General features: G+C 34.9%; 3 protein-coding genes across 3 annotated transcripts; 1 reads left to right on the top strand and 2 right to left on the bottom strand.

The window, feature by feature from the left end:
• Nucleotides 1-513: 513 nt before the first annotated feature.
• Nucleotides 514-10069, bottom strand: LOC106663129 (protein disulfide-isomerase). The gene is made up of 9 exons (XM_014387720.1): nucleotides 9534-10069; nucleotides 5708-5905; nucleotides 5566-5634; nucleotides 2238-2440; nucleotides 1952-2182; nucleotides 1523-1894; nucleotides 1337-1465; nucleotides 1181-1270; nucleotides 514-1099 (listed from the first exon to the last, which is right to left on the bottom strand). Exons 1-9 carry the CDS (start codon nucleotides 9676-9678, stop codon nucleotides 1052-1054), a joined length of 1485 nt encoding a protein of 494 aa, XP_014243206.1. The 5' UTR covers nucleotides 9679-10069; the 3' UTR covers nucleotides 514-1051.
• A 185-nt stretch (nucleotides 10070-10254) lies between these two features.
• On the top strand, nucleotides 10255-21678 carry LOC106663128 (probable cytosolic oligopeptidase A). The gene is made up of 14 exons (XM_014387719.2): nucleotides 10255-10619; nucleotides 10681-10841; nucleotides 13833-14044; nucleotides 14105-14272; nucleotides 14331-14419; nucleotides 14484-14678; nucleotides 14740-14855; nucleotides 15328-15454; nucleotides 15510-15713; nucleotides 15770-15947; nucleotides 20745-20857; nucleotides 20914-21072; nucleotides 21126-21338; nucleotides 21403-21678. The coding sequence occupies exons 1-14, from the start codon at nucleotides 10534-10536 to the stop codon at nucleotides 21518-21520; spliced, it is 2139 nt and encodes a 712-aa protein (XP_014243205.1). The 5' UTR covers nucleotides 10255-10533; the 3' UTR covers nucleotides 21521-21678.
• A 3249-nt stretch (nucleotides 21679-24927) lies between these two features.
• Nucleotides 24928-26857, bottom strand: LOC106663248 (DNA methyltransferase 1-associated protein 1). Its single transcript, XM_014387938.2, has 6 exons — nucleotides 26727-26857; nucleotides 26018-26616; nucleotides 25847-25960; nucleotides 25459-25780; nucleotides 25156-25310; nucleotides 24928-25097 (listed from the first exon to the last, which is right to left on the bottom strand). The coding sequence occupies exons 2-6, from the start codon at nucleotides 26606-26608 to the stop codon at nucleotides 24978-24980; spliced, it is 1302 nt and encodes a 433-aa protein (XP_014243424.1). The 5' UTR covers nucleotides 26609-26616; nucleotides 26727-26857; the 3' UTR covers nucleotides 24928-24977.
• Between the last annotated feature and the right edge of the window lie 280 nt (nucleotides 26858-27137).

Genomic DNA, 27137 nt, shown 5'->3' with positions numbered 1-27137 from the left:
TTGTCACAGGACTTATAAAAAACAATCAAATTGAAACGAAACATATACGCACATCCGACGGCCCACTGGAGCACCATGGCAGAAAGGAACGCCACCCCCAAGACATCCAACAGGTCTTTTTGATAGTCCAGGTCCCATCCAGAAACAACCAAAGTTTAATAACTCAATTTTAAAGTTCTTTAAAAACCCCGCCACTTATTTTATAAAAGCTATTCAGAATTAACATGTTCAACTTAAGAAAGTGCATCATCAATTTTTGTGTTGAGACTCTGACCCATTACAAATTTTCTTATATATGTCTTCTTCATTAGACCCACTTCAACTTACGCACAACAATCTTAGCGTTTTTTTTTTTTTTTTTTTTTTTTTTTTTAATTGAAGCTATACATAAAATATTTTTGTCAAAAATATGATTTTATTATATTATCGACCATCCATAAGATTTTTGCAATTTTTTTCTTTCAAATAGAATTAGAAATGGTGTAAAATTAATGCAATAATAAAATCAAAACGTAGGAAAGAGATTGGTTTATTTAAATCACAAAATGAGAAAAAAATTACATTTAACTAAAAGGCTTTCATTGCACATCATTAAACAAACAATTCGTTTTTCATTTTGTCCCAACTTTAACCTTCAGCAATTCACGCACAACCTCACAATCAATGTTTTAAACACATCCCTAAACATATATTTAAAAAAAGACAGATAAAAAAAAATTAGATATGAAAAACATTACATTTATACAGTATATTTAAAAAATATTAATCCATGGTTTTGCTATTGGAATGCAAAAACAAATTACGAGTGAGTTAATACTTTATAAATGCAAAATTAACAATAAAAAAATTAAGTTCTATGAAAAATAGTTTAACAACCAATTCTTTTTTTTTTTTTTTTTACATGACAAAAAGTACATAAAAACAGCAGTCTGTCAATTTACACCTGGAAAATAATTGTTTAAACAATTATTCTCCTCCTTAGCGATTTGATTTTAATATGACTGCTTTATACATAATAGCCCAGAAATTCTGTGATGTTTTAGTTTTTTTTTTAAAGTTCGTCCTTTGTTGGAAGGTCATCAACAGTCTCATCGCCAACCTATAAAAAAAAAAAAAAACCACAATGTTATGAATTAAAAAAATAAAATAATATAAAAATATATAATTTTACTAGGCTTACTTCCTCCTGAGGAGGTGCTACCGATTCGCCACCGCTTTCTAGGAAGTTGGACAACCCTTCTAATGTCCTGTCACCGGTATATTCCACAACCTGTAAAATTTTGCAACCGTTACATAGACGTCCCAGGTTTTTTCAAACGTATAAACGCCGTCTTACTTTGTTATCACCCTTTTTGTACAGTTTGAGAGTGGGAAAGCTTTCGATCTTGGTATGTTCTAATTCGTTGGCTGTGGCGTCGATTTTAGCGACCAGGACTTCGTTGTTATCCTTGAATTTCTCTCCCAACTGGAAATATTCGCATTTTTAGAAAATATTTTTCAATTGTAATCGAAGGGAACTGACCTCGTCATAAATAGGCGCGAGTTTGTTACAATGAGTGCACCAAGGGGCGTAGAACTCTACGAGCACGTCTTTCTCCGTGTTGAAAACAACTTCGTCGAAGTTGCTTGAGACGAGCACCTTGACAGGGTGTTTGTCCCAGTCCTCGGGCAACGTCTGGCTGAGAAGATGTTCCTTAAGCGTACCGCTCAAGTAAGCATCGACAAACGATTTGACATGCTCCGGCGACAAATCGGAAGTGTCAGGTTTGTATTTTAACATATCATCTTCAAGCTTGATCAACCTCATTGAAGGCACATCGTCCTTGGCGAGTCCGAAATAATCTAATATCCTTACATGGTCTGGCTCATCGACGTTGAGAACAACAAAAAGCAACTGTAATTTCAAAATCGATTAGAACACTTTATTACAGTATAATGCAATTATTTTTACCTTATCTCTGTAATCTTTGGCGAGAGGCTTGACGGGTTCAAGGAGCTTTTCGAAATCACCTTTTTCTTTTGAGAGGAAGAAAAGGAGGTGGGATTTGACATCGCCGCCGAAGATCTTCTGAGCTGTATCATGGTTAAATTCGACGACAAGTGGGAGAGAATTTGTCAAGATGAACTTCTTAAGCTCATTGGGGTCTTCTGTGCCCGTGTAAACGACTTCGCCTTCATCAAACTGAAATTAAACGTGTCAAAACCAGTTTCCGGGATTTTTCTCAATTGCAACGCACCTTCTTGAACATGACAACTTTGTTTTCATCCGCTTTATATTCGGCGAGTGTTCCTTCATTATACGATACACCAAACTGAACGTCATCAACAGCGAAAGCCACTTCCATAAAGTTCTTGGCCAAATCAGAGTTTGCATCTTTGAAGAATCCGACCATGGCCACTTGCTTATCTTCAACAAAGGCCTTAACTTCCTCAACGGAATCTAAGGGCGAAAAAATAAATTTAAACTCAAACCCACTCTGATGAAGTATTTTCTATTTACGTTATGAAATATTAAACACATTCACTGCAGGAGATCGATATATTTCAAAGAATGAAAGCTTTGTTAGTGAAATAACTTAATCCAAGTGTTAGATACATTTTTTTGCCTAATAAATTAACATGATTCTTTTTTAAGCTGTTTCTGATTTTTTCGCTGCCGATAAAATTTATGCTCAAACCATATATGTTTAGCAGACATAATTGACAATATTAATTATTCTTTTTATTTAAGGTCTTGGTTCAACCTAGTGTCTCCCACTCGTGACACTTGCTTTTTCAACTCAACCAAGACTTTAGATAAAAAGGCTAATTAATTTATGCTTGAAAATGAAAAACAGCATGATATTTTATGAACAGGTTTGATTAATAAACAAAAAACACAACATTTTTTCATAGTAATATTTTAAAATAAGTTTTTTCTAACTATTTAAAATTAAATTGCTAAAAATAATAATTAAAATGAAAAATGTATCCACTGTTTTCCAATGTGTGACATGTCCAATTTTTCTTTCCAAAAAGTAGATTGGGAATGAGGCCAGTAAATCCCAATCTACCTTTTGGAAAGAAAAATATTTAAACTGAGAAGGCTATCAATTACCGAAGAAAATATTAATGTTCAATGTGATTTCATGACCAAAAATGTTTCTCACTGTTGGCTCTAGATTTCATGTCCAATTGTGACCTGTTGCCTTTTTTTTCCTTCACTTTCCTTTCTATCTTCATAATTTATTATTTGAATCAAAGTTTAAATTGTACTTCCCATAAGTGGATGGGAAAAGGGTTTTGCCTGCTTATTAAAAAACGAATTGAATTCGATTGAACTTACACTAATTTTCTTTCTCGCAAACTTGCGTTACTTTGACCTTTTCACTGATTGAATTTCTCGTTTCGCACTTATCTCCGAATCGATTTGTCAAAATTAAAACTTGAAAAATGGTTGGGAAGAGCCAAAATGGGTTCAAGAGGGATGTGAGATTGCCCAAAAAATTACCATTTGCAAATCATCTATATTTTATGGAGCCCTGATTAGTTTTCCTTTTTCCTCTACACTCGTAAGACCTTTTTCAGTGAAAAATCTTTATAACTATTTCTGTAGCAGAGTGCCATTATTGAAGGCAATATATTGGGTGTGTGCATTAGTTTCATTTTTTCTTCTTCAAATTTTGACTTTCACCCTTATAACATGCGATTCTTTATTACTTGCTAGCCCTGATAAGCTCTACGCTGGGAAAAGCTCTATTGAAAGAGCTTGTTAAAAAAAAGGGGTAGTTGATACAAAAAGACAGATGCTCGAGATGGAAGCAAATACAATTCATTTGGAGCATTGCTTGCTGCACGAGTTTGATCTTGAGCATAAAGCACACAATCTATCAAAATTTATGTGGGATTTACAATGATAACATAGTAACAGTGGTTCTGACATTTTCGTAATGAAGAGAGATGAATCGAAGACCAGCTTCGGAAGGCCTATCAAGCTTAAAAGCAACGACTTATTAGTAACGTAGGATTAGGTCAAATTAACTGCAGCAGAGCTATCAGAGGGATTTCAGGTGCTTTGCACAAAAACTGAAATAATACGATATCTGGGTTATGTTTTATTCATACTCATTTCTCATGAATTGACCAAAGCAGAAAAAGAATAAATTGGAATTATTTTTTTTCCTCTTTTTGGTCACTGGGGATGAGAAGTGGGTCGTTTATAAAAATGTTAAATGCTTTAGTCCCTTCACAAAAAGACTGAAATGCACTCCTAGATCCTACTATCTGTTTGATGGGATATTCGAGGAATTTATTGGAAACAGTTACCACACAACCAAACTTTTAACGATATAACGTGCCTAGGTAAAGCGTCTTGGGGCAGCGTTGAAGGAAAAATGTCCAGCCTGGTGAATAATTGTAATGTTTCACCAAGATGCCAGTCGCTCTCTCAGAGTAAAATTGCCTAGTTAGGCCGATAATAGTTGCCCCACCCTCCAGATCATGATCTTTCGGATTTTTACTTGATCTGCTTCACAGATAAATACTTAAAAGGTAATTTTGAACAAAAATGCTTTGAAAATCGGACTTACAGATTTCTTCTTGTCTAAGACATCGGACTTTTACAAAAGAAGAGGTTATTTCTGCTACCCGAACGTTGGCAGTATGATTTAGAAAATGAAGGAAATTATGTTTTGGATTAAAAATAAAATTAATTTAATTTAATTTTTCTTAAAGTTAAAAAGTTTGTCTTTTTTATCTTTGAAAACAGAAAAACTTACGCACAAACCCAATAAATGTAATGGCTATTTATTAAAATGGCCGGTTATTACAGAGAAAATAAAATTGTCTGGTTATTAGAAGCGCCCATTTGGGGAAGTTCAACTGTAGTATTTTTAAAAAATATCTTATTACCGAAATCAAAGTCGCTTTTGAACCATTTATTGTTTTCTTCGTTTTGTAGGATAAGCCCTTATTGTTAACAAAATTTTCTAATAATCATAATAGATCTCTTAACACAAGCACAGTTTAATTGAAATATTCTTATTAAACATAATGTTCAGAAAATCAAAAAAAATTATGTGATGCAGTAGCCTAAAACGAAATTGGCTTGCCGAACCATCAGGTGATTTTTGTATGTATATTGCCGATGTATACATCAAATTTATTATTTATTAGTTAATTAAAAAAATAAGCCTATGAAAATTAAAATTAAATAAAGAAATGATATGTGTAAAACAAGTCTAATTGTTTAAATTGTTTTCATTTAAACATATTTTCAAGTCTGATGCTTCGATCTTGCTCAGGGCTTGCTATGGATACAAAAAAAATCAGTGCTCGTCTTGCTTAATGCAAAATACTCCACATATCCTTTATCTCTTCATAGTCGTAATAAGCATCTGAGCCACCGTTGAAAAATGCATAATGATTTTCTATAACATCACCTGGCAAAAAATTTCAAAAACTCTCGAAGACATGTAGTTTAGCTCTAACATTCAAATTTTAACAGTTTCATTTAATAGTGTTAGAAAAAATAAAAAAATGGAAGCGTGAATATGAAAACGTCAAATTTAAAGAAAAAAAACTCACTAAGTTCCTTAGCTGAAGGACCGGATTTCTTAAGGAGCCAGTTCACAATATCCTCAGTCTGGCGAACTCCTAAAAAAAAGAGAAAAAAATTAATGAATTTATTTCACATCAATCATTCAATGGAAAAAAAATCCTCCCGTACCAGGATAATCCAGGACTTTTCCGCCGTGGAAATATTTGAGGGTCGGGTATCCTCTTATGTTGTACTTTTCGCTCAGGCTCGTTTCAACAGTGGCATCGACTTTGGCCAGTTTGACAGCCGATTCCATTTCAGCAAGCTTCTCAGCCGCTTTGGCATAATGAGGCGCAAGGGCTTTACAATGGCCACACCACGGGGCGTCTGAAAACAAAATAACACAAATTTAAATATCATTAAACTAAAATTAACAGAAAAAACTAATTTGTAATAGTAAGTAATAAATTTTATTTAAAAATAGTCTATTATCAATCTAATGATTTAGTTCACATCTGTGGAACAGAAATAATTCTGAACAAAGTAAAATAAATGATGAATATAAGCAAATATGTATGTATGTGATAAAATTTCAGCCAATGTTTGCACAGGTGGTAAACTGAAACATCAGCGCCACGCTTTAATTTAGTTAAAAAGTCTTCAGGATTAATTTTTATCCTTTTTATCACTTCAGAATACCAATTTCATAAAAATTCTTATTCCTATCGACACACAAAACAAATGTGATAAATTTGTGATGGTTTGAATATAAATATCAGGGGGACGGATGGAAAAGATAAAACTAATGAAACTGGACTTATCTGCCGGAAGGGCAACTCTAAGAACAGGGCAAAAAGAATGACATTCAAAATGAAATAATAAGAAAATAAGCTTAAAAACAAGACAAAAGTGCCAAATTTCAAAATTTACAAAAAATCTTCGCAAAATCTGTTTCGAAAGGGCCATTCATTCCATGTGCCATCAAATGGAAATGTGGCTCAATATAAATATGATTCTTCGATTCAATATAGCACATTGAGGCTTATTTATATAAGAAAATGTATTTATTAACATGAATGTATTACGTGTTAGGGTCAGTGGTGGAATATTATATACGTTATCAACTTCAGATGAGGCATGACATATATATGATTGTTTTACTAGGATTAATTCCGGCCCAGCAGATTACATCAATTTGGCTGGATCTTCTCAGTGGATTATCTCATAAGGTTTCTTTACTTAAAATCTTCCTCAAACTAAACATGTTACTGATATTTCATTCCTTTTAGTTAAAACGCATCAAGGAGAGATCATACTTGACATCAGTGATTAGAGTCATGTGTCTACTTGCATCCTGGCCAACTTCTCGCTTGGTTTGGTCGTTGACCTTACCTGCTTCATAATCTAAGCTGTATTAATTGATTCCTAGCCCATTCTATAAATTAGATTTATTCGTCGATTATCTCATAGGGTTTCTTTAAATCTTTCTCAAAATGATGTATATTATTGACATTGAATTTTTTAAAGGTTAAATTTAACATCAGTGATGATAGTACTGTGGTGGGCCATCTGCTTGTATCCTGACCAGCCTATTCTCACCGGTTAGGTCATTGACCTCATCTGCTTCATAATCTACACCGTATGATGTTCTACGGTTTTTTTTAAATATTGATTTATTACATTAATAAGCCCAGCATATGACCCAAGTTACAAGTCGTGTTTTTCAGTTTTTTTCTCCAAATTTGACTCGAGTAATGTAGAAATTATAGTCAGCATGTTATTGATATCTAATTCCATTTAGGTCAAACTAATCAATGAAAGACTATCAGACTGGACATCAGTGGTGATAAATATGTCAGATCGTAGGAAACTATTATTTGACTTAAGACATCCGATCGACGATTCTTGAGCTTTAAGCTCATTTTCCATTAATTCCAATATAAAATCTGTTCATTATTTAACGTTGTTCAGTTGAAATAAAAAGTATTTTCAGTTGTGTATTTACAATAAACAAAGTGAAACACCTCCTACGAAAATGTCATTAAAATTTAATATTAAAAAATAGTTAAATAATTTAATATTACATAAATACATAAAAAAATAATTTAATATTAACATGCAATTTTTTGCTTTTACCAAGTCCTGTTGTTGTAAATGACATAAAATGATGTTAAAAAATTATAATAAAGATTGATTGCCCAAATTTTAGAGATGGCATGAAAACTTGTTGAATCATTTCAAAAAATGTAAAAATCTACTAGTTTTTTTTTTCAAAATGAAAAAACTGGTTGAATGTTTCAAGAATAGCCTAACAGACTTGATAATAATAGTCCACAATATGGACATCCTTTATGTTTTTTTATCATGGGTGATCCTTGGAATGTAAATTTTTTTTTTTTAAATGTCTCAGTGTTCACGTGACCTAATAACTCCACTAATTTCAATATAAAATTGATTCATAATTTTTTATGTCATTGAGAGGAGATAAAAAGTAATTTTAAGTTGTACTTTTGCAAGAACAAAATGAACCCCCTCCCGCACCAAGTATTGAAAAATAATTGTCTTTTACCAGATAATTTTCTAAATTAACATAAAATAAAGCAATTATAATCGACAAGACTTCACTGTGAGGCCGTTAAGAAATTATTACATAATAAGATTGACTGTATATATTTTATGGCACAGACCTGTTATAGATCGTGCAAAGAAAATGTAAAATTAAACTAGAGCAGATTTTTTTTTGCAAAAGGAAAAAATTGGTTAAATGCTCAAGAAAAGCCGATCAGTCAGACTTGTTACCAGTGATGATAATACTCAACAGTATTTTTTTCTTTTATCCTTAAACAATGCTGTGAGGTGTTAAGAAGAAGCGTTAACTCAAGAAATTATTGATAAGATAGATTGTAATTTGTTAAGAGATCCTTTTAAGAAGTGTGAAATTATACTAATTTTTTTGCAAAGGAAAAATTTGGCCGAATGCTTCAAGAAAAGCCTATCGTACTTGACATCAGTGATGATAATCCTCAACAATATAGGCATTGTTACACGTGTATCCTGGATCATTCTGGCATACCAAGAGGGCTTTGCTGTGAGGCTGTTAAGAAGAAAAGTTAACTCAAGAAATTATTGATAAGACAGATTGTAGACTTGTTAAGAGACCCTTTTAAAAAGTGTGAAATTATTCTAGATTTTTTTTTGCAAAAGGAAAAAACTGGCTGAATGCTTCAAGCAAAGCAAATTATCAGATGGATTGTAGACTTGTTAAGAGAGCCTTTTAAGAAATATGAAATTCTACTGGAGCTCTTTATGTTTGCAGAATGCTTTATGGCCTATCATACTTGACATCACTGATGATAATACTTAACAATACGGGCATCCTTGTAAGTATAACCTGGATCATCCTGGCATCCCAAGAAGACTGTGAATTGTTGACAGGACTGGTCACAGATACTGCAAGACATCTAAGTTTTCTCAACAACTCAATGTGTACAATATTTATTTAATTAATTTGAATTAAAACAGTTTTGATCACGCTAGCGTGACACAGGCAGAAACAAAATGAACCTCTTTTTCCATTAAGTTTCAATCGAAAGTAATTCAATTATTTATTATTTTCTAAATCAAATTAGGTGAATCGATGAGAATTGGCAGGGAGGCTGTGAACAAATGATTGATAAGATTGATCGGACGGATTTTAAGAGATGGCGTGAAGACGTGTCGCGTGAAAATCCCACACGCGTTCAAACTGGTTCTTTTTTTTCCTTTTTTGCAAAAGATTTTGCAATTTGAAATGATACTTGTTTAATAAAAATGCCAAACTGGTCGAAAGTGTGTCGAACTTTCCCCACAGGATCTTCTTCTTTTTTTAACTGGGATAACGGACAGGGGTCAGAGAAGAAAGGTCAACACACTCTTCCAAGTCACGACTTGCATTATTTCAATATTGCTGTTTTAAATTTTAAAAAATTGTAAAGATCAAAATATGCTTATGAATTTTTGAAAATGTGGTACTTACAGAATTCGACGAGTACGTGTTCGTAGGTCTCCAAAGCGTTATCGAAGTTGGAGGCTGTAAGGACGAGGACTCCGTCTTCAGTCTTGATATCCGTCGAAAATACGACCGCCAATATTAAACTAAGCGCTAACAAAATCCGGGACATTTTTTATTTCTTCGATAGATTTGCCGGCCGGGAAGATGTCGAAAAAAATATATTTCCAAACTGAGTCGTCTTCCGCGTCGGTGGTTGGGCCGGGACTGCGAGCTCCAATGGATTCAATCGTTGCCTGCCCTGTCAACGCATCCCTCTGATGGAAACGTGGCACTATTCTCTCGTGGAACTTTCTCATTGGGCGAAACAGATAGAGCTGACGTCCCAAACTGTATTCCCTCCTCTATTTCGAACCGCATCGAAAAACAATAGGGTCAAAAAATACGGAAAAACATAAAAAAACTAGTTATTTTAAGATTAACGACGAATCCCGACCACCATGCACATACAGAAGGCTAAAAATGATTTATTTTCTACACGCACCTGCTTCAAACTTTATTAAATGACGTCATAACATATAAAACAACAAATCACTTATTAACAAAAAAATATATTAATTTAATTATAAAGTAAAAAGTTAGATTTAGTTTAACAAAACAATATATTATAAAAAGAAGATTGATTTTGATTCAAAATTCAAAAGAAATGATCATGGTCTAAGTACGTCATTTATGAACAGGTTCTTCAGGGTAGGTTGCTCGATGACGAAACCAAGAAGAAAATAACAAAACTAAAAATATTAAAATCTTATTAAAATCGACAGATTTGATTTTTCTCTAGAAAACACCCACAAAATCTTCGATTTAAACTAAATAGTCGGAGAAAAAGGAATAAAGTTAATTTTTTTTAACATGTCGAGGTTCTCCATGTCGGCAGGTTCTCCACCAGGTTACGTCCCGTGTATAAATTGAATTGACGGCCGAATTTTTACCCGACCGGCTTTTTAAATCGTGCTTGTAAAGCACGATGGCCTGTTCGATTTTGAGGAGGAAGTTCGCCCTGGCCCGGTCCAAAGGGTTCTACCAGCAGATCAGAACCGGCTACATAGTACTGTAAGTCACTAAATAAAATAATTTTTAAGCCTTTTATGTGTTTTCATGCTACGATGTTTAGGCTGCCTGAGACCGGACCTCCACAGGGAGACAAGAACCCCCTGTTCAAAAATGGGCTGCCCGACGCGGAAAACTTGTCGGGCGAGAAGTGCCTTTCGACGCTCGGCAACCAGCTCCTCGATTTTGAGCACTGCATACGAGAAGTTGAAAACAGCATTATAGGTATTACATTGACTGTCATCACTATGATTAATGTGTGGTGTTTAGTGACCGTTAGTCTATGATTATTTGGAAATTGTGAGATGCGGTCTGGCGTGACGTAGGTTTTAGAAAAACATTTTCTTTATCGTGCCAACGTTTCGATCTTTATTGAGATCATCTTCAGCGCCTGGGATTTATAAACATTGTTTAAATTTTACAAATACATTTAGGATGTGAAAAAAGTTTGTATATTGTTTGATATTTTTAGTTTTTAGGTTTTTTTTTCGTGTTTGTTTGTTTTGTTCTTGTGTGTTTTTTTTGTGTTGTGTTTGGGGTGTTGGTGTTTTATTGCTGTTTCCTTTGTATTTGGGTTGGGTTTGTACGGGGTTGGGGCTGGAGTGGGGTTTTTTATATGTTTTTTCTGTTTGTTTGCGGTTTCTTTGGGGTGCACTGGGCCGACAGTGGGTAAAGATGTCCTAACGTTTTCTCCATATCTCTTCTATCATAATCCTACCATCAACAGAATATTCACATACTCATCACTTACAGCCTCCCCTATTTCTATTTCTATTCCATTCATTCTCTGCCTTTTACATAACTTAGCCTCTTTTCTCTCTTCTGACTACTTTAAAATAGCTTTCAAAAACTATAAAACGATTTACACACTTTTTCCCAAAATTAAAGATCCCACACCACACAAATAAATCTGATGTAATTTACAAAATCAATTGTTTAAATTGTCCGGCAACTTACATTGGTATTACATCCCAATATCTGTATAAGAGAGGAAACCTACACTATGATTGCAAAAATCCCAAGCAAAATCCTACAGCACTGGCTATCCACCATTTTGAACACAATTTTGACTTGAACAATCCAAAAATATGAAACACAGAACAAAACAAACTTAAACGTAACTTTTTAGAAATGGTTTACATCAACCGAGATAAACACAGCATCAATTACAGAACAGATGCATGTAAACTCAGTCGCAGCTATGGTAATATCATTAATCAAATTCAATGTTGATAACATATTGACACAATATCATCATCACATCACATATAACATATAAAACAATCATTACTTCCTTCACCTCAAACATTTGTACGTAGTCTTATTCTTTACCAATTTGGCTTTCCTTTCCCTAATTATCTCGTCTATATAATCCTGAAAGGATAATCTGGCTGAACCATTACCAACGTTTTTCCCTTTGTCGGCTCTTTTCAGCTCAAAGAAGCCGACTACTTATAAAAAAAAGTCTTTCTATCCTGACTTCCTTCCCCACCCCTTCATAATCCAACATATATAGAAATAAAACAGCAATATCTCACTGGCACTCTCAACACGACACACAAGAATGACAAATCTACACAGAAAACAAACACGTTGAGTGACTACAAATACTTTGATTGAATTTAAAATTTTCTAGCATTGTATATATAAATTTTTTCACATCCTACATGTATTTGTTAAATTTAAACAATGTTTGTAAATCCCAGACCCTGAAGATGATTTCAATAAAGATCGAATCGTTGGCACGTTAAAGAAAATGTTTTTCTGAAACCTACGTCACACCACATCTCACGCTCTCAATATAATCATTATGATTAATCAATTACAGTTTGAATCCTGCTCGTGACACTGACTTTTTTATTTTAACCAATAAAAACCTTTCATAAATATTAATTAATTGAAAAATGTCAATTGGTGAATCGCACCATGAACTGTAAATGATTTAATAATTAAACTGAAGTATATCTTCACAAAAGCTCTCCGTGGCCATTTCATTTGTCGCCGAGAATCAAATAGATTACACAACATTTGAAAAATGGTAAAAAGGAGGGAAAATTCAAAAGGTGGGTTGAGGTGGGAAGTTGGTGTCCGAGCAGATTGAATCCACGATAGCTCAAGTGGTTAGAGCAGCGGCGTATTTAGCCGAAGGTCGTGGGTTCGAATCCCGCTCGTGACACTGAATTTTTTTTAAATCTTAATCAATACCTTTCATAAATATTAATTAATTGAACTATGATTAATTTTTAAACAATTTTATTAGTAGAGTAGGAGTTGAACCACTATCACAGACAAAGTGGCTAAAAGAGGCCGCATCAGTGCACGGACCACCCTATCATGTCGGCAGATGTGAGATTAACAAAAAACTGAAAAATCGCTGGGCATAGACTTCTGTCTGGCACTGTAGGACTCCAGCCATGATTTTGTAAGGAGCTGGGAGGGCCTTGTTATGTGGTACTCAAAACATTCCAGACTGCAATTAGAGTACGAATCTCAGTCAGTTTTCGCACTAACAGAGAACATCACTGTCTTTTCTTCCTGGTAATATCTGCACAGGCTTTTTCTGCCTTCCGAATCTATTTGCTTCTGGAGTCTGCAGTGCCTAGTTAGCAGTCTAAATATTGTTCTAGTCTTAAATCATCCTAGATTTAATAGTTCTGACTTTGGTTTCTGTGATGGTGCTTTTATGAATTATTTTTTGCATGTCTCTTGTGCTACATTTCCATTGAATGGAGGACTTATTTTCAATCCATTGTCTAATTGATCGATGTTTTTGACAATTAGGTATGGCACAAAAGGTTCAGGGCCAGTAGGTGTCCTCATCGAACTTTCCTTGGCCAATCTATCGGCCTCTTCGTTGCCCCTCTGGCCTGATACCCTGGGTAATTTTGTTGTTTTCCCCAATGTCTGACAGGGGCCTGATGAAATCCCAAACGACTCTGGACTTTACCACCGATGCTGTAATTGTCCTCAGTGCCTGGCTGTCTGAGTACATGGCTATTGTTCTGTTAACAATACCTAAACTTTATTATTTATTTCATTAAATTGGTTCAAATAAGAGGAAATATGTCGCTGGCCTTTTAATAAAAATATCTGAAAATTGTTAGATTCAGTTCTAACAAAATCAGGATTGCCTAATCGTAAGATATACTAGTTTTTTTAATTCTGATTGAACAGTTTAACTATTTTTCTTTGTTTCTTTTAATCAACCTTTTTCAGAAAACAAAGATGAGCTTGATTTGTTTGAAAATGTTCTTGAGCCAATTGAAGAAAGCGGCAGTAAGATGGAGGCCACCTGGGGCCTATCTAAAGTCCTGTATCTCACTGAAAGCAATATCATGCCGCCACAAAAGTACGTTTTGATGCACAACCGCGCCAGGAAGGCGCGTTCCGCCAAATTCAACTCAAAACCTATATACAACATGTTTAAGGTCTGTTCAACCGAAACAGAACAATAAACAGGTTTTTGTTTAAACAGGAATTTATTTCAGAATTGTGATAAGAACAACTTGACTGAGGAAGAACAGAGGGTGGTAAATAAATTTCAAATCGAGGGCAAGCTTAACGGCTTGGACCTGCCGCCCGAAAAGAAAGAATATTTAAGCTTGCTTCTAGTCGGTCTGGCCAACGAAAAGGAAAAATTTCTAACAAGTACACAAGTAATGTCATGATTTATTTGACAAAAATTAAATATTAAAATAATTTAATGATTTACAGGCAACCATAAGAAATTTTAGGCATACGATTCACGATCCAGTTAAAGTCTCAAATTTTCCTGACAGACTGTTATACTCAATGGCTCAGGAGTAAGTTTCAATTTTCATTATTAAAAAGTTTCTTGTTTAATTAAAAAAAAAAAAAAAAAATCAGTAAGGCTAAATATAAAAACGGACCTTGGGACATATTACTCAACCCTTCGATAACCGACGGTGTCCTGGCATACTGCTCAGACAGGGATGTACGCTGGAATACTTGGATGGCGTTGAGACAAGTCGCTTCCGGCCTCAGCGGTCAGTCTGACGAATTCAATAATAGCTTTAGATTAGAGAAAATCCGTTCGTTGAGGTATGATAAAATGAATAAAAAAAGTTATATCGTATGAAAACAATATTTTACTATCTTTTAGGAGGGATATTGCCGCAGTCTTGGGCTACGAGTCTTACATCCATATGTCGATGGAGACCAAAATGGCCGGCTCGTTGGATGTGGTGAAATCAACATTGTACAGATTGTTGGAGAAAGGTAATTTCTTTAAAATAAAATCTGTATATTATTTAATAAAATAAAAAATAAATAAATAAAGTTATGATTTTTTTTTCTTGAAGGTGGGATAATAGAAGAGTCTAGTCAGGCTCAAAATATTAAAACGTTTGCTCGGAGTCTGAAAGACTTAAATATGCACCACACTGGCTCTTTTTTTAAAAAATAAACTGTTATAAAATATTAATGATAGACAACCACTGTTTTAACCATTGCGTTAACTCACTTGAGGAAGGATTAAAATAAATCCGAAACATTGTGGATAAAAACTGGTTGTGGTTTTTTTTGCGATGACCTATTATCCCACCTTCAAGAAGGAAAAATCATAAGTTAAACTGTTGAGGTCAAAATATATAAGAAAACATCGTTACTATAATAATTAAGATAAGAAAAGAGTTTTTTCATTTTTTTCTTGGCCAATTTTATTGTAATTAAACTATTTAATTTGTTAAAGCAAAAATGCTGCAAGAGAAAGAACTTACCAAACTTCAAGAGTTTGCTTATGACCGTGGATTTAGAGGCAGTATGGAGATGTGGGACATCACTTATTGGGAGCGAGAACAAAAACAAGATTTATACCAGTAAATATCGCTTATAACAAATTTACAAAAAAAATCTAAATAACTCTTGTTGTAGATGGGACAACATGAAGATCTCTGAATATTTCCCATTAGAAACAGTATTTAAAGGTATTCTTAACTTAACATCTCGTACGTTCGGTATTCGATTCGAGGAAGAGAAAAAAGTAAAATCCTGGCATCCGGACATTAAGCTGTATCATATATTTAACAACGAGTCGCCCAATCCTATCGCTGGGCTCTACATAGATTTTTACTCGAGGTAAAAACAAATCGTTGTGCTATTCACTTTAAAATTTGATTAATTGCCAATTACAGGGATGGAAAAATGGACACCGGTACCGGATCAGGGCATGTTGTCGGAATCAGGCCCGTCGCGAAAATCCTCGGAACTTCACAACCACTAGCCGCTATGATATTTAATTTCCCTCCGCCAAAAAGCAATAAAGAGCCTTGCCTTTTGCATTTCGACGATGTTGAGAACATGTTCAAGAAGGTAAGCGATTAGAATTCTAAAATTACAATTTTAACGCAGTAGCTGGATTGGTTAGGGAGTTCAACTCATATTTGCCAGAATAGCGATCCTGGGTTTGTATCCTGGCATAGCCCATTTTTAATTGAGAAATAGTTTGAAAGAAGTATTTTAAAGTGGTTTGTCCATCCATGTCACTCACCAAGTTGGACATTAAGCCCTCCAATAGAAATTACTTTATTTATACTTTACATTACAGTTTTAAAATGTGAAATTTAATCCTGTGGTCTGTGGGGTGAACCTGTAATTTGGTCGTTACCGATCATTTTGGTTATGACACATTTTGGCTTTCTGCCTTCTTCAGTGTGTCTGTGATTTCTACTACATCAAATCTTTATAAGTCTTGGTTGGATACGTGTTTTGGATCCAGTTGAACTATCGAATACCTCCATTCCCCAACTCGCAACCCGCCCCTCAACTGGTAGGTAAAACTCGAAAAAACTGGTAAAAATACATACTTTTTGAAAATTTTTTGGGACTTTTGATATTCATTAGTTTAACAAAGTATTTCTACATATTGTGAACAATTTTTGACCCGATTGGTACATGAGATCAAGTTGAACTAGTCGAATGCGTCCATTCCTCCAACTCTTCCTCTTTGGCTTCATTCGTGCCTTTCTCAGGTCAGTTTTGTTGATGAATATAAATAGAAATTGCCAGATACTAGTTCATCAGTTAACCTGTTCACTTACAATTTATCTTTTATGAAAACATGGTCAATTTGTTACACAATTACTAAGCACAGAATGGACAAAAAGGAAATGGCAGCATCAGTGGGTTCAATCGGCAAAAGAACTCTTATATATCGAGAGCATAGGTCGATAGGTTGCTCTTGGATGATTTGAATCATCCAGTTAAGAATAGGCCATGTGAGGTTGACACTGCATTTTTCCCATCATAGATAAACATTACTCTATGTCCTACTTAATTGAAGGATGGCTCCATATAGAGAGTGTGTAGGTGTACCCGATATGAAAATTGTGTTTGTGCACATTAGGTCCCGTTCTGATTTTTGAAATATTTTTATTATGTACTGTATCTCGTTTTGTGTTTATTGTAAATGTATTTATTAGCATGTGGAATATAGATTACCCCATAAATTGTTAATTAGATAGAAAGGACGTGTGAGATTTCCTGGAGTCTAATCTTGGCAGCAGGATGGATTAGACCAAGGTCTGACTGTGGACTGCCAAAACCTGAAATAGATTTCAAGGCCTGTTAGTAAATTATTGTAAATAACACAAAACTGTGATATTGATTCCAACGAGAGCAGCAACACAAGAACATTGTATATTTTTTTAATTAAAACATTTATTAGTCAGTAAGAAAAGTTAGATACATGGGCAGCAGATTTGACGCCACTAAATTTTTACATATGAGGAATCGAAACGAGGGTAAAGCTCATAAATAAAATTGAAATCAATGACATAATGGAAAGAAGTCCTCCATGCAGTCACGTCGGTTGCTGTACGTTCATGCTTGTGTATACAATACGAAGGAAAGCATTTCGAACAATAAATCAGTTAATTTGCAAAAAATGCTTAATTTAATGAAATTTCAATTTGTTTGTAGTTTTTCTTTAATCGTACATTTTATGAGAAGAATATCCGATTTTTGTTACCAATTAATAAATGTTTTCATTAAAAACATGACCTCTACTATTTTCTTGTGTTGCTGATCTCCTTGGGTTCAATATTACATTTTTCGACCTTGTGAAGGATATGTCACTAAGTGAAGTTCTAAAAAAAACCGTATAAGTGATGTCCTAGGGATACTTATAAAATTAAGCAACTTGTTTGGAATAGTAATGGGATGAGCCACAATTGAGTATTTAAACGGGGGGAAACCGGATTTTGCCATTTGTTATTCTACTTGTATTCAGAAGGGCGAATTTTTCAATGTAAATGTTGTTAACTTGTGAAAAATTTAATATAGTTTGCAAAATAAAGGTCATATTTGTATTTTAATGATGCTAAAGTTGAGAAAATATGATTTTATGTAAAAAAAAAAAAATTATTTCAGGAAAGAGTCATAATGGAAACCTTGTTCTGGTGGCACTGAACCACATTTTATTTAAAGAATCCGCCATGTCAGTATTGACATTTAACCCTGTATATATAGTCATTTGAGCAAGATTGATGCGATCCAATAAGATTACATGACATTTGAAAAGTGTCAAAAAAGGAAGGAAAAAAAAGGGGATTCGAACCCCGGCTTGATTCGCCGCTACTCTACCACTTGAGCTATCGTGACTTCGATCCCCTCGGGCACTAACTTCCCTCTCAACCCCCCTTTTGAATTTTCCCTCCTTTTTGCCATTTTTTTCGCCAAATGGTGGGGAAAATTCAAAAGGTGGGGTTGAGATGGGAAGTTAGTGCCCGAGGGGATTGAAGTCACGATAGCTCAAGTGGTAGAGTAGCGGCATATCAAGCCGAAGGTCATGGGTTCGAATCCCGCTCATGACACTGACTTTTTTATCTCAACTTAAAACCTTAATTAATTGGATTACATAAAACAGTTGAAAGTTTAAATACCATATCTTACATAGACAGAATAAATCAATTTATTTAAAAATCTATTTACTCTGCTATTATTTTTTTTTTTTACATACATATAAATATGTGATGTCACAAATGAAAATTGTTTATTCCCGAGAAAAACTTTAAAAACGCACAACACTATTTAGGATAAAATACATAATAGAAATAACAAAAAGACAATTTTTAAAGTTATTTGGGCTTTTTTAAAGTTGGTATAATGAAGAAAGCTGTATTAGGAAAAAATTTAGCTTTATTTTTTATAAAACTTCTTTTTAACAATATGCGAAGTGAGGGGTCACTTGTCAAACTCCGCACTAAAATGAAGCCGGTGGTGAGAGATCCGAAAACGATAAACGGTAGAAATCAGGCATTCAAACAGACCTAAGTGTAGAAACCGTATGGAATTAATAAAAACCCACTGCGGCCAAACAAAAATAAAGAGAGGGCCAGAGCCAGCTGGCGGCCGCTGGGTTCTTGGGCTTGCACTACCAAGCTCCCATTGGTATCCATCGAGCTTGTAGTGTTAAAAAATTAGGCCTTTCTTGCGCATTCACCTTTGTTCTACCCTTAAGAGGAAGAAATTTATAGGAAGGTAATAAAATAAAATAAACTTTATATGTAACAATAATGTTTCTTGTTTATTGCAGCGAACAGGCAGTAAAAATGCATTTATACGTTTGGATCTAATTAAATTACAAACAAAAAATATTCTATGCAACAATATAAAACTAGAAATAAAAGTATTTCTAAATTATTATTTATACACTTATTGATTAATTATCGTTCAACTGATCCTCGAATGCTTCAGGGGATGGGTCTCGACCCTGGAAACGCCTAAATACTTCGCTGGGATGGCACGCACCTCCGAATCCAAGGAAAGTGTCTCGGAACCTGTTTAACCAAAAGGATATATTTAGAATGTAAAAATACAATGAGGGCGTTGACAAGCAGAAACCTCAGCCCTATCGCTGCTCTGTCGGGGTCAGTCTTAAAAGAATTATAAGCGTCTTCGGCCAACATTCTAGCCCATAGGCGCGAATAGTAAGCACCGCTCAGATCACCGCAAACAGACGCTGTGAAACTCAAAGGATGATTGTCTTTACTATCTAAAGGAAGAATAAAATGCTCCTGCCAGAGTTTTTTCATAAGTGGTAACCAGAACTCTTTCCTGTAAATAAATCTATTAAGATAAAGAAAATTTGAATATAAAAGATCGCTTACGATGTGTGCAGGTCTAAATCTAAATTAGCCAAGTAGATCTCTTGGCATAAACGGTAACCAGCCATGTGTTTTCTTATCTGTTCTATTTTGTTGAACGGCAGCGGCTTTCCGTCTCTATAGTGGCCTGATATTTCTTTCAAGACTTCTGTATCTTTCAGCCTGCAATGGTAAATCTTGTCAGAACGAACTGTTTTTACTTAAAAAAATCAACGTACCATAGGTACATGAAGTTGCTGACAACTTCGACAGCATCCCACTCGATGTTCGACAGGCCAGAAACCTCAGAATAGTTGACATGGCTCAGTAACTGCTGCAGAGCTTGACCAAACTGAAAATTCAAACAAGCAATAATAGAGAAAATAAGTACCATTTGGCTCACCAGAGACCAAGGCAAGACTTTTTTCTATCCATGTATCTACAAATTGTTATAGGCATTGATTTTCCTTTAAACCAGCTAGTAATTCACTATTTTTCGTGGTCCGCTTGACCAATTAATATCATTCAATTAATTAAGGTTTTAAGTTGAGATAAAAAAGTCAGTGTCATGAGCGGGATTCGAACCCATGACCTTCGGCTTGATATGCCGCTACTCTACCACTTGAGCTATCGTGACTTCAATCCCCTCGGGCACTAACTTCCCATCTCAACCCCACCTTTTGANGGAAAATTCAAAAGGTGGGGTTGAGATGGGAAGTTAGTGCCCGAGGGGATTGAAGTCACGATAGCTCAAGTGGTAGAGTAGCGGCATATCAAGCCGAAGGTCATGGGTTCGAATCCCGCTCATGACACTGACTTTTTTATCTCAACTTAAAACCTTAATTAATTGAATGATATTAATTGGTCAAGCGGACCACGAAAAATAGTGAATTACTAGCTGGTTTAAAGGAAAATCAATGCCTATAACAATTTGTAGATACATGGATAGAAAAAAGTCTTGCCTTGGTCTCTGGTGAGCCAAATGGTACTTATTTTCTCTATTATTGCTTGTTTGAATTTTCAGTTTGGTCAAGCTCTGCAGCAGTTACTGAGCCATGTCAACTATTCTGAGGTTTCTGGCCTGTCGAACATCGAGTGGGATGCTGTCGAAGTTGTCAGCAACTTCATGTACCTATGGTACGTTGATTTTTTTAAGTAAAAACAGTTCGTTCTGACAAGATTTACCATTGCAGGCTGAAAGATACAGAAGTCTTGAAAGAAATATCAGGCCACTATAGAGACGGAAAGCCGCTGCCGTTCAACAAAATAGAACAGATAAGAAAACACATGGCTGGTTACCGTTTATGCCAAGAGATCTACTTGGCTAATTTAGATTTAGACCTGCACACATCGTAAGCGATCTTTTATATTCAAATTTTCTTTATCTTAATAGATTTATTTACAGGAAAGAGTTCTGGTTACCACTTATGAAAAAACTCTGGCAGGAGCATTTTATTCTTCCTTTAGATAGTAAAGACAATCATCCTTTGAGTTTCACAGCGTCTGTTTGCGGTGATCTGAGCGGTGCTTACTATTCGCGCCTATGGGCTAGAATGTTGGCCGAAGACGCTTATAATTCTTTTAAGACTGACCCCGACAGAGCAGCGATAGGGCTGAGGTTTCTGCTTGTCAACGCCCTCATTGTATTTTTACATTCTAAATATATCCTTTTGGTTAAACAGGTTCCGAGACACTTTCCTTGGATTCGGAGGTGCGTGCCATCCCAGCGAAGTATTTAGGCGTTTCCAGGGTCGAGACCCATCCCCTGAAGCATTCGAGGATCAGTTGAACGATAATTAATCAATAAGTGTATAAATAATAATTTAGAAATACTTTTATTTCTAGTTTTATATTGTTGCATAGAATATTTTTTGTTTGTAATTTAATTAGATCCAAACGTATAAATGCATTTTTACTGCCTGTTCGCTGCAATAAACAAGAAACATTATTGTTACATATAAAGTTTATTTTATTTTATTACCTTCCTATAAATTTCTTCCTCTTAAGGGTAGAACAAAGGTGAATGCGCAAGAAAGGCCTAATTTTTTAACACTACAAGCTCGATGGATACCAATGGGAGCTTGGTAGTGCAAGCCCAAGAACCCAGCGGCCGCCAGCTGGCTCTGGCCCTCTCTTTATTTTTGTTTGGCCGCAGTGGGTTTTTATTAATTCCATACGGTTTCTACACTTAGGTCTGTTTGAATGCCTGATTTCTACCGTTTATCGTTTTCGGATCTCTCACCACCGGCTTCATTTTAGTGCGGAGTTTGACAAGTGACCCCTCACTTCGCATATTGTTAAAAAGAAGTTTTATAAAAAATAAAGCTAAATTTTTTCCTAATACAGCTTTCTTCATTATACCAACTTTAAAAAAGCCCAAATAACTTTAAAAATTGTCTTTTTGTTATTTCTATTATGTATTTTATCCTAAATAGTGTTGTGCGTTTTTAAAGTTTTTCTCGGGAATAAACAATTTTCATTTGTGACATCACATATTTATATGTATGTAAAAAAAAAAAATAATAGCAGAGTAAATAGATTTTTAAATAAATTGATTTATTCTGTCTATGTAAGATATGGTATTTAAACTTTCAACTGTTTTATGTAATCCAATTAATTAAGGTTTTAAGTTGAGATAAAAAACTCAGTGTCACGAGCGGGATTCAAACCCACGACCTTCGGATTGATATGCCGCTACTCTACCACTTGAGCTATCGTGACTTCGATCCCCTCGGGCACTAACTAGTAACTTCCCATCTCAACCACACCTTTTTAATTTCCCCCACCATTTGGGGAAAAAAATGGCAAAAAGGAGGGAAAATTCAAAAGGGGGGTTGAGAGGGAAGTTAGTGCCCGAGGGGATCGAAGTCACGATAGCTCAAGTGGTAGAGTAGCGGCGAATCAAGCCGGGGTTCGAATCCCGCTCGTGACACTGACTTTTTTATCTCAACTTAAAACCTTAATTAATTGGATGATATTAATTGGTCAAGCAGACCACTAAAAATAGTGTTTTATGTAATGACAATTAATTAAGGTATTTAGTTGAGATGAAAAAAAGTTAATGGCACGAGAGGGATTCGAACCCACGACCTTCGGCTAGATACACCGCTGCTCTACCACCTGAGCTATCGTGACCTCGATCCACTCGGACATCAACTCCCCATCTCAACCCGACCTTATGAGTTTTCCCTCCTTTTTTTTAATTGGTCAAGCGAACCACGAAAGTAGTGAATTAAGTTTTATGTAATTTTATTAGAAATTAGGTTTTATCAATTTTGGTTTCTTCTTGATGTCTGTTTTTTTAGAGAGAAGAAACTCCATGGTACCAAAAAAGTTTAAAATAAAAATAAAAATAAAAGATTTGAAAAATATGGACGATCAAGACTTGATTCTGGCTACGATTTTGAACTTGTTAGTGAGTAGACGAAGATGATGATGAGCAAGGTGATGCTCATAAGAATAAAACTGTTTTAACAATTAGTAACTACAAAAATTTATAATTTCATTTTTCATCAGTTATTAAGTTTTATACATTGAAAAATATGTAATATTTTTTTAAACATTCCTAATTTTGACATTTTTGTTAAATCATATATAGGTAGTGCTGTATGTGTACATAAATATATTTATTCGATTAATTTTATAATTTTATTTTATATATATTAAATAAATTTTGCATAATGTTGTTTTTATTATTTGTAATCTAGTTTTATTAAATTTTTATTTTATAATGTTAATTTTTCATTTCCACCAAAACCTTACATAAAAAGTTGGTTAATTGAAAGAAGTAATTTGATCAATCAGACCACTAAATATAACGGATTTAGTATAGTTTAATGTTAATAATTTTATTATTTTGTTGGTTTTTGTTTACTGCGTGTTATTAGAATTGGAATTACAAGACCTACCAGGAGGCCTCCACCCACCTTGGTGCCTGAGCGACTCCGAGGTTGGGCTCTGATTGGGCGCCATTGACTTTTTTGGCCATTTCGTTCCCTAAAACTAGTCATTCTCACACTCACTCACACATGAATACCTCTGTTTAGAATCCGAGTTGGAGGGTAATCGATATTCCACCCCGATCCGGCTTGGCAGAGCAGTGGGTGGAGCCTTGAGATGATTTGGTGCACCGCCACCCAGCATACCCCTATTCTAACATAAATTTAACCTATAAAATAAATACCCCACTGTATACAACCCATTATTGTAATATCTCTCAAAAACCTAAAAAAAATTTCTTTAAACTCGCTGCCATGCTCAAGCATTTTCCTATTCCATTTCAGTCCATATACAGGGACAAGCTGCGACACCCCTCCAACACGTGTGAGTCTGTTATCTTGGCATGCTGGGCACCTGGGTCGACTAGTGCCATCGCACCAAGAATCGCACGTGTGTGACCGATCCGCAGGCGGGCCAGGACAACAATTTCCCTTCGGGATATGCCCTCCAGGCTCCACTGGTTGATCGTCGGCTTGACTGTTAAATTGTTTATATTATTTAATAGCATATATAATATTTTTACAGTATGAATATAAGTAAATTATATTATTTAAGTGTTAACTAAAAAAATTATCTCAATTTTGTTAGTTTAGCTTTTACCTTATTGTATTGATTTTGTACATAGGATATTATTTTTTTACAAAGAAAAGCAAACATTTAACAATTTACAAAAATTTATTTAACGTTACTGAAGCATTGTCAAGACAGCTGTACCGACGGACACCACAGCCAGGTCAAGCCAACGAGTTGAATGGGTCGGGACGCAGGTAGTCTGTGGCCAATTGGCTTCCGCGTTGAAAGTGTTAAGTAAAAACTACTGTAAAAATCAATAATAAAACTGTTTCGATCTAGCTTTTTTTCTTTTCTTTGAACAGATTTAAACAAATAATAATCAATTTATAATTTTAATTTAAAATAAACATTTTATACTGAATTATTGATAAATATAAGATAAAATAGTGCCAACTCCTTCCTTTTATTGTAAAAATACACCGTATCAAGATCACTTGTCGTAGGAACTTTCAAATGTCATTGAGATTGGGAATTGAGTGGACCTAGTAAATCACAATCATACATGATAGTATAAAATTCCTAATTTAAAAATACTTACCCGTGAAAAAAAGTTTCTTTAATTTTTTTTCTGTCAGTAATAGATATAGGGGCTCTAAAAATGAAAAGGATGACAAGGAGTAAAAATATATACTTGATGAAATGCAATATTTTATGGCCATTAAAATTAAAAAAAAAGAAAAAAAAGTTAAGTGTTAACAGTCTGTGGTGAACCTACGACATCGATTATTTCCGTCTTAATTTTCGTGTTTTCGCTCGCTTCGACCGTTTCGTTCTCCGCACACAGGCTTTTTGGAATGATCAAGGTCTAAAAAGTGAAACAAAATGATTATTTATGAAAGAGCTGTAGGGATTTTCAGACTTACTTTCCCCGGGTTTATGGCTTCGTACTGATGCCGGAGGGTCTGAAGTTCAAATTGGCACGTCGCCATGGCGCTCTTCAGTTCATTCAAGAGTAACAAATCGCTTCGAAGTTCGTTGAAGTTTTGGCAGATTTCTTCAGTCGGTATTGGGTTCATTTCTAAAAAATCATACAGATAATAAACTTGAAATTGATGCATAAAATGAGATGATTTCCTCAAGTTATGCTTATCTTTACTGACTTGGTCAGCATTTGAGAATAGACAAATTATTATAAGAAAATTGTTTATTAATAGATGAAATCAAACCTATGTTTAACTCGGCGAGAAGGCGTTCGATGGCCTTCATCTTTTTCTGTCCTATATTAGCAGGCAGCTTCATCCGTTGCGATCTCACCGTAACACCGCTGCCCTTGATGTCCGGGAACTTAATATTGGCCAGTTCTCCGGATAATGTGTCGAACCTGAGCTGCAACTTCTTTTTGTGAAATTTACGCTCTGCTTTACGCGGTTCGTTCTGACTGTCTGCTGCAGTGATGAGTTTCTGAAGGTCCTGCGTCTTTCGGTCTCTTTCTTTCTTCCTGGCTTCGATCTTGCGCAACTCATTTTGAAGCATTTGTTCCTCTTCAACCTGTTTGATCATCAAACAAAATATTTATAAGTTTTTTTAAATTGGTAAATTTCTAATTGGTATTACTTGATCTTTAGATCGGTTGTAAAGCCTTAATAGCTGTTCTTTCCTTTTTCTTTCGTGCTCTGCATCAAAGACATAAGATTTTGCTTCCGGCGTCAAACCTGGCCCAGTCTTCACCTTATTTAAATAAAATTATTAAAAATTTATTTAATCATAATTAAACATAATAGACACCTGTGCTAATGCTGAAAGACAATGATAATATCGTTCCTTGAGGTCCTCAATCGACCTCGGCTTGAATTTCGTCTTATCCCATCTGTCGCACATTACAACAAATCGCAAATCGAACCGCTTACAGAGATCGAAAAGGTGGTCGGTCTCATCGCGCGTCCAGCTGTCGTTGGCAAGATGCGCACTGTACTCTGCGTCTGTGTACGTCGGGATTTGAACTTCCTTGTTGAATTTAGCGAAGGGGTATTCTTTTCCTTCGTCGCAGACTCTACGCCAATGGTGGAACACGGCGTTGTCCTTACGGGCCGGGTTGGTAAAAGGGGTCCAGCGCCACGGCCTGACGCTCTTCATGCCAAGCTTGGCCTTTGTGTTCTTGTAGCCTTGGCCGGTGTCCGTCGGGAAAAGGGGTGGTGCATCTTTCTTATCGTTGTAAAGCAGGGCGAATACCTCTCTCGCCATCCCTTCGGGACGCTTATTTGCCTTCTGCGCTGTTGAAAGCGCCCTTCTCGCCTTCTTGTCCGCTCCGATGATCGACTCCTTTGTTATATCCGACTTAGCAGATTCAATCTCCAAAATGTCTCTTATATCCGTCATTGTAGCGCCTAAAACGACACAACAAATATCTTTTACGCTTATTATTTTACAAAAAAAAAAACCATATTGTTTTAAACGAAATTCAACCTACGATTACATATAGATCAAAAATAATTACCTGTATATTAAATTTGTTTAATAAAAGAGACAATTTTATTTCAAAGTTTCACTACTAAGTATTGTACGAACGGGACAATCTCTGGTAAACAAGTACCAGTATTGAGTATTAAAACTTGGGAGGTTGCACATCCAACAACCCTCGTCCCAAACTACCTCCTGCCTTCCCAATGACCATACTCAGACAAATTATTGTTTTAAAATAAATAAACTAATATTTATCCTAATTTATTAATTTTCATTGTTGTAAATAAACCGTATAATGTAAAAATATTAAACCTACGATAGGATTATTGTAAAAAAAAATTGAATTTTTGCAACAAAAAAAAATTTTTAATCAAATAATAACATTTTATCCCCTCGTTTTATTTTTATTATATATTATAGTAATTATTATCATCAAAACTATATT

Source organism: Cimex lectularius, unplaced genomic scaffold (assembly GCF_000648675.2).
Source record: "Cimex lectularius strain Harlan isolate CLEC.00 unplaced genomic scaffold, Clec_2.1 scaffold131, whole genome shotgun sequence".
Classification (NCBI taxonomy): Eukaryota; Metazoa; Arthropoda; class Insecta; order Hemiptera; family Cimicidae; genus Cimex; species Cimex lectularius.
Note: the sequence above shows the minus strand (reverse complement) of the source record. Positions and strands in the feature narration are given on the sequence as shown.